Raw genomic sequence first — 8,647 nt, forward strand, 5'->3', positions numbered from 1 at the left:
GCTGTCACCGTACCCAAACATGAAAAATATTAGAGGAAGTATCAGTTATCAGTAAATGTGGATTAGAAAATAACTATTACCATTTTAATAAAATTCATATTTATTTATTCAAACATTTAAGGTGATAACGAATTTTACACCTTAGGGTGGTATTCCACCTGTGCAATTTGTATTTGCGTCTCACATTTTGCTTAGTAAAAGAGTGAGACGCAATGCACATTGGACCAAGAAATTGCAGAGGTGGAATTGGTATTCCACCTTAGGTACACATAAAACTTATATTTTAATATTTTTTTGTCTGTGAAGATAAAATGTATATATTTAACAAACTTGAGACTTGAGTCCCAAAGTTGCTTGATTAGGTATAGAAAATTCATAACACCTCCACAAACTCTTCAATTCGTATCACTTTTCCCTTTTTATCAGTCTCAGTTCCGCTTGCCCCTGCCTCTTCAAACATTCGATCCATGATCATTTTGATCTGCTTCAAAAACCTCTTTAAATTAATATGAGACAGTATCCCCTGTTCAGTAACTGGTGCTAATTTCTCTCTATCCTTTTCTGATTTTTTCAACACTTCGTTCACAATGTACGATAATGCTTGAGTAACCGTTTCTTCCAACTCCTAAAAGTAATATTACATTTGAAATTAATCCAAAAGATAAATTTTAATTAAAATGCAAATATAACTTACTTGAAAATCTTCATATAAAGAATTTAGCGCCAACATTTCTTCTATTAATTTTATTTTAAAAGTATCCGGCGTAGTATGTTTCAGAATACGCACAATGAGGTTACCAACTGTAGTTACAGTGCTACTTGCTCTGAAATATAAAAAAAAATACTACTTTAACCCTTAAATACATGTTTTTTTTCTTTTTGCCTGAAATTGTTTACTGATCCTGGGAAATATAATAAAAAAATTAAGACATCGATTTTTACTGCTAAATCAGTGTTAGAATATAGGGTAATTCATAATTTATGTAAATATAATATATACAATTATTGGTAAAAGATATATAAAAAATCTTACTACCATTAAAAATTGACACTATTTGTAATATATCTATAATAAAGATTTTAAATATAAAATAATTGCAAACCCCATATAACCGCCTAAATTACATACTAAAAATCATCAACTTTTCCAAACTTTCCGCCATTTCGTATTAAAACAAATGTTTTTTTTTTAACTAAAATATTGCGCTAATTTGAATAAAACATCGGAAAGTGTATTAATTTACGATCAAAATAATTATACAGGACCAAATCGATTTTATCTAATTATGCATATAATTATATGTTTTATGTTGTGTAGGCTGCATCCATCACTATGCATTTGAGGGTTAATAGTGTGACAATTGTTACCAACAATCTATTTAATTGTGATGAAGGGAAACACGTAGGTAGTTCATTTTACCAATCATGTCAATTAATAATTAATCACGTGCAATTTGACATGGCGTTGATGACACTCTATTAATTCATTGATGTGGCGGTGAAAAGGTTAATATGTCGTGTAAATCATTGATGTGATAATAACTTAAATGCTTTTTAGGTTTCGCACATATATTGGTTTAGTTGTATTTTCTATTAAGTAGATATACTTGCCTAGAAACAGCTTTCTTGCCTTGTATAATATCGTTAACACATGTAATCAATCTGCTGTGAGTGTCCTTCATAAGATACTCCAAAGGATCACAGTCTCCGGGCGGGAGCGACCCGTATTGTACTAGTAGCCTTTTCTGTACTAAAGTGAACTGTCTTTGGAGTACGTTCAATTCATCCTGTAACATATAATTAATAGGGAGTATTACGCGAAACTGCGTAGGGGGCGCCACTACCACAATCTGAGAGTATCGCGAAACGAGAAAATCGAAATTTCGCCATCTAAGGTAAGGTAACATCTATGGTTTCCTAAAGGGGCTAATGCTGCACTCTGGTGGCAGAACATTGCAGCAATACCCCCTATTGAAAGGCAAATTTTATTATGTTGTACTAACAGACCTAACAGCAACACACTAAACTATTAGTAGCTCTTATCTCGTTGCAATAAGATACACAAATGGGCAGTTAACTGTAAATATTGACGATCGTACACTCGAATTCAAAACATCTTTACAGGCCAACGAACCAGAAACTTTTACACACCTCTAAGACACTGAAAATAAGACCTTATAAATATATTTTTGGAACATTGACTTGTAATGATGTTTGTGAGCTAGCCGTATCAAGATAAAAATTTGGTTATTTAAACAAATTTTTGAACCTATCGAAAGGTTGTCATTATGTAAACAGAGACTCACACACGACTCTTTTGCGAGACACTGACATAGATCTGTAAGCATTTAGGGAAGCATATTGTGACTGAGTAAGTGCTTTAGGCGTATTTAGTGTTGAGTCGTATAAAGCAGATACAGTAGTTGATGCCTGAGAAACAATCTCGTATCTCTTTACCTCCGAGCTTTTTAACTTAATTCTTTCCTTTGCATGAACTTCGATACTTTTTAGCAACTTGACAATAATCTGCTTGCTTAATTCACAGTCGAATTGAAAATTATAGCGAAAATCTGCCTTGTCCATCCTAGCGTAATGGTCAGATAACTTTATAACCAGATGGTCTAATATCGCAACAATATCTGAAAATTCCTTCGCCTCTACGGAGTATTGTTTTACCGCTGCCCTAACTGTTACGTTTCTCTTTGTATTCCTATATGAGAAAGTTACTGATTCTGACAAGTCTCCATGTTCTGCCATTTCTTCTTCCGAAAAATCTGTAAATGTAAAGTTAATTAATTTACAACAAGCATGACCTAATCCCAATTTAGCGTACGCTATGCAGTAAGTTAAGACACATTATTATTCGTTTCTTATATACTTATATCCTCCGAGACTCACAACACAAGCCTTCTTGAGCTTACCGTGGGACTTAGTCAATTTTGTGTAAGAATGTCCCTATGATATTTATTTATTTTTTATCACACTTGCTCGAAAAAGATCTTATTTCATGCAGGTGTATTTAAGGACAAAGCCCTATATTGTACACGCGTGAGTTATGGATTGTGAAAAAAAAAGCTATGACTCACTCGTGAATTAAATTAAATGCTTTTTTAAATTATGTTATAATAATAATTAACTAGGTATAAATGAGTTTTGAACATGAGTACATTTTGATCTTTTTGAACTTAAACGGTAAAATGCATAGTAGGTATGTACAATACAGGAACGCGCATGAAGTCGGTAACAGTTCAACCCTCTTACCTGTAAATATCTCATTAAACTTAATGCAAGGTTTATTCACAGTCAAATACAAAACTATATTATTCTCATGAGCATCTTCGCTAGGCACGCAATACAAACTCGCCGGCAATAACACTTTCTTATTCAGCACATCTATCTTTCCTTTAGCATCCGTAACAGTCAGCATGATTCGGACGAACGTATCAGAGATATCCGCGTCACTGGACATAAATACTTGAGTTTCCACTATTTCACTGCCATTTATACTATCTAAGCATATCACAGATTCGGAGCAGGCAAAGGGCGGAGAGCACACATATGTGATCTGAATACTTTGAACCATCTTTGGGTCTTCACATGTTATTATGAGGACAACTGGGCATAAATGTAAGGCGCCGTCTTGCGTGAATTCTTGGAATAGATTTTGGACAGGTTTTCCGGCGTCAGCTTTTATGGTTATTATTTTGTCTATTGTAGGATATTGGTCGGTTATTTCTGAAAACAAGATAGGTCTTTCTGAATACTGTTAAGGTACTATAACTGTAAAGTAAAAAAAACTAGCACGGTACCATTCAAATACTCGAAGTCTAAAATACCTTAGAAAGCAACTGTTACCTACCTTCTTTACTTTCCAGAATTCTCTGCAGTGTCTCTTCAACATTATCTAACTCAGCTTGTACGACCTCCGGATCCATAACATCATTTATCATCGACCCAGCATTCGCATTTAAATCGGGTTCCGTCCCCATATAGCTGACTTGAATAGTACCATTATTGGAGAGCGTGACAACGCCACCTGGTAGCAACTTTAGGAAACAACGCGATATCGATATTGCGAAATGAGGCAGATCGCAGGACCATAGTAAAGTGGTGTTTTCGTATACAAATAGCTTAGAGTCTTCAGAGGCGACCATTACTAGGAGACGGGATCCTGGTTCTAAAAGAAATAAACTGTTTCTTTGCCTAGTAGGTAGGTCTGTTAACAAGAGGACTAAAGTAGGTAAATAACAATTCAGTTTTTTTTTTGTAAATGAATTGAAGGTACAACAACAACAACAGAAGGTAGGAACAACTTACCATAATACCAGCCAATTAGATACGCGTTGAAACAAATAGGCAAGTAATCAAACTTGATCATATACTTCATGAGACCATTGTCTTGGAAGCAGTACAGATGTCTCTCACCCAGGGCAATGATGCTTGAGAAATTGCTGCTTGTCTGGAGGGGACAAAAATTTGTGTTAATGGTATGTTACGGCCATACATTCTTTTTGTATACTAATCACTGATTTTCTTAGGATAATGACCCTTTATTTAGTTTACGAAACGCACACTAGATGGAGCTATTAATCCTGAACCGCACTGTTAAGATTTTTTTTGAGATATGAATACCTGCGTAATTAGGATCTCATTTGCTAGTTTGCGAATTAGTTAGTGTGTGATCTTGAAAGTCAATGAAATTTTGCCAAATCCCAAATTACTATATTGTTTACAGGAAGGACGCCCCTTGTGATATATACGCTTGTAGAGTTTTGAATGATTCAAGGTTAGTTTCACTAGACTTATATCATAGAGTAACTTATACTAGAGCGGTACTGTCATAGTAAATTTTGTAACCCCAGTAAATTCACTGCCATCTGTCGACACACTTTAAAACTAAAAATAAATATTTATAAAAATACGATAAAATGTATTTAAATATGGATAAATGATTTTTTTATTTGCATTAATTATTTTTATATGATTTTGACCCATGTTCTTTCACTGGTATGCGTTAAAATTATAAATAACAAACGAAACAGTCAACGCCCTCTATACGAGTGTAGGCCAAAACTAGTGGCGCCATCTGATCGAGAATCAAATTTTCGTGATTTTCGAAGCACGTTTTTTCCTTAGACTCTATCTATCTATTACGGAGTTATATCTATCTTTGCTTATATTGACCGGGATATAGACCGATAATACAAAAGGTAATCACGGTCTATATGCCGGTCAATATAAGTCTATACGCTTGTAGTACAAGATATAGCTAATAAGCGCTATAGCGAGATAACCACTAACCTGGATAGCTTGTAGCGACGTCACTTCCTCGCCGGCATTGTAAACCCATTGCGGAATGCTCTTTTTATTTTGTCTGGTGGTTAGTTCACTGAGCTCTCTCAATTGCTGATAGCTGTAAAATGACATGACAGTTAAAGCTGAAACCCATTGCGGCACATACTTACCCTGCAAGTGTGATGTACAGTCAGGGTCAAACTGGATAATGACGGCCACAGTAGCCATAGAAATTAAAGAGTTATTACGATTTATTAAGCCGTCACTTTAATGCTGACTGACATTAATTAGAAAGGAACGCGTCGTCGCGGCACACTCATTTAAGTGACGCACGAGACTACAGACAGGGCTATCGGCTTTTGTACTGATTTTGATAATGATTTCATTTCATTTATTCTTTGCATTCCATATGTTATTACAGATGATATCTTAAACTAAACTAAATTGTCACAATATGGACCCTGAATAGGGTATAGCAAGTTTACCTTAATAGCTAAATACTTAAAATTACCTTATAAAATATATTACCTATTGCTTAATATCTAAATTTACCACGTATAGTTTCAAAATAATTTAAATACATTTCAAGTCATTCGCTTTGCAATCACAGTAAATAGTAATTAAACAATGTAAATACCTATGATGACTAGATTACTTCATAGTTTACTACATGAGATTAGTAGGTACTCTTAAAGTAACTCGATTTCCATCTGCTTCCCTCATTTGAAGGAGTTGGGGTCCTTGTCATATAGGTAGGTATTGAAGAATGGACATGTGTGATGTACGTGCCGCCATTGCTAAGTACACCTACCTACATACTAACATTTACGATATAAGTAACATATTATTAATTATTGTTTTGAACTAAAACTGTAAAATTATATTTACCTGTATATTTCTAACACCCACGTCGACTTGCAAACAACGAAGGAATCGCAGCTAGCTACGTAACACGCGGGGCCCGGGATTATAACATCGCTAAAGATGCACATGAAGAGAAACGTGTCTTGGTCAAAGAAGCTCAAAGTACCGTCAAGAGACTGCACACATATTAAGTCCCTTGATTTAATATTGCCGAAGGGACCGCATGTCACGCTGTAGGCCCGACGTGTGAAGGAATGCTTAACAACCGACTCGAGGGCATTTTGATCTCCTGAAAATGGTGGGTTTACAGTTAAGAGCCCATCAACGTGCTCACTAGCGCCACTGCTAAATAATTGTGATTATTTAAGTTAAACGATAGATATTTAAAAACGCGGCCGCTACGTACTGTATTTTGTATTTAAGTACCATTTGAATACATTATAATAGTTTTTAAGTTGCTGGATTCGTCAATCTATGCGTCCGAAGTTAAAACGGCCGTTTTTGTTAGGTTTCCCTACCCAGAGGGTAAAAACGGGACCCTAATAAGACCCCGCTATTAAGACTCCGCTGTCCGTCTGTCACCAGGCTGTATCTCATGAACCGTCATAGCTAGACAGTTGAAATATTCAGATTAGGTACGTATTTCTGTTGCCGCTATAAGAACAAATACTAAAAGATACGGAGCCCTCGGTGGGCGAGTCCGACTCGCACTTGTCCGGTTTTTTTATTGTTCATAGATCGATGAATCCAGCAACATAAAAACTAGTTTGATGTATTCAAAAGGTACTTAAATACAAAATACAGTACGTAGCGGCCCCCATTTTTAATACCTATCGTTAAATTCAAATAATCTCAATTATTTAGCAGTGGCGATAGTGAGCACGTTGATGAGCTCTTAACGGCAGGTGTAGCATCTCTATCTAAGCAGGTAAAGTGTTCAAAATTATTGTTACACACGTCTTAATTTGCCACTTGCACTAACCACCATCGAAGAACTGACTAACGTCACTCAGCCAAGAATTATTAAATTTCCCATACCTACAATAAAATTTTGCAATAAAGAGTATCAAATATTGTATTAGCGAACGTTTTAGTGGTGACAGACAGTTTGGTTACCACAGAAATATTAATATCAGGTAGGTACCGAAATGCCCGAAATAAAGCTTGAATTATTTACCGACGTCTGTATGGCCTTCCTTCCTGTTTAATTGATAGACGGCATAGCTTTGTGGATGCAGAACTAAGATTTGTCTGTCTTCTTTTCCACTGTAAGTTAAAAACGACTGAAAAATTAAATAATTATACACTATGAACATTATGAAGCGTACCCATTTCTCAGTTTAACTGGTTCATGTTTTGTATCAAGGCGTACCGGTTATAGGTTCTGATGGGTCTTTGAATTTCAAAGTTTGAAAAGCACTTACGCTATGAATTTCCCAGTTTCAATTTGTAGTATAGGCAAATTGAAATTACTTTCTAGTAGAATATGCGATGCATTTTGACCACTTGGCTTGTAAAGTTTAAGTATTGATCCTTCACCAGTAACAATACAGTCACTATCGCTATGAGAGCTAAATCTGTCCACTTTAAGACAACCACCATTTTGGGTTCCCACATCAGCTTGGTCTCCCCGCGAATCATTATTTGACCACCACTGTTTTACTTTGAATATAGACATTGTGCTATGAAACCAGTCAGAACATGAATGGTTGGGGCATCTGATTATTCTGATTCATGTTGCTGGGGCAACTACCAATGAAAACATTCACACGGGAAGTTCATTCAGAATTTATGGAATGGCTTAGTCGGTGATACACTCTTCCTAACTATTATGAGAATACCTACTTGTCCTAATTCCGATCAATCGTCTTTTCGAGCAGGAAGTTTACTATACATATATTTATACTTAAGATTATACTCTGCAAGAAGTCAACAAAGCCTACTATTAAATTTATATTTGTAAGATTATTCAACAGTTACTCTCTTTTGAAAACAGAAGCAGAGCAGATCATTATTTATTTATAATCATCAACATCATTAAGCCACTAATATAGCCGGTCAAACAACTCTTTTGTCAGAAGAAAAAGGCGCGAAATTCAAATTTTCTATGGTATGATCACCATTCGCGCCTACATTTTTTAAATTTGCCGCTTTTTTCTACTGACGGAAATGGCTTGACAGATTATAGTATTTATGCTGCTGACTCTACATCATAGAGGTACAATAGAATAGAGATAATGGTAGAGCCGGGAGATGACCGAACGAGATGCTCTTTCTTATGGACTTTCAGTAGGAGTAGCAGAGAAAGCGTTAGAGTAATAGCCATAACACACTACCGCACCGCACCGCGACCTTGGTGCGCCGCATCCATAAGTGTGAGCAAGAAAGAGATATTTCTTTTCTTGTTTATTGTTTTAATGGTTTTATTTTATTTTTCCGATAATCCAAGTTCGCAAATGAATTCTCCTAATATTATTTATCAACATTT

General features: G+C 35.5%; 1 protein-coding gene across 1 annotated transcript; it reads right to left on the bottom strand.

The window, feature by feature from the left end:
• Positions 1 to 291: 291 nt before the first annotated feature.
• Positions 292 to 7,900, bottom strand: LOC134742511 (protein PTHB1). The gene is made up of 11 exons (XM_063675731.1): positions 7,584 to 7,900; positions 7,337 to 7,425; positions 6,184 to 6,448; positions 5,302 to 5,413; positions 4,318 to 4,459; positions 3,860 to 4,177; positions 3,262 to 3,735; positions 2,458 to 2,774; positions 1,612 to 1,787; positions 695 to 824; positions 292 to 625 (listed from the first exon to the last, which is right to left on the bottom strand). Exons 1-11 carry the CDS (start codon positions 7,835 to 7,837, stop codon positions 374 to 376), a joined length of 2,529 nt encoding a protein of 842 aa, XP_063531801.1. The 5' UTR covers positions 7,838 to 7,900; the 3' UTR covers positions 292 to 373.
• Between the last annotated feature and the right edge of the window lie 747 nt (positions 7,901 to 8,647).

This window comes from Cydia strobilella, chromosome 6 (genome assembly GCF_947568885.1).
Source record: "Cydia strobilella chromosome 6, ilCydStro3.1, whole genome shotgun sequence".
Taxonomy (NCBI): domain Eukaryota; kingdom Metazoa; phylum Arthropoda; class Insecta; order Lepidoptera; family Tortricidae; genus Cydia; species Cydia strobilella.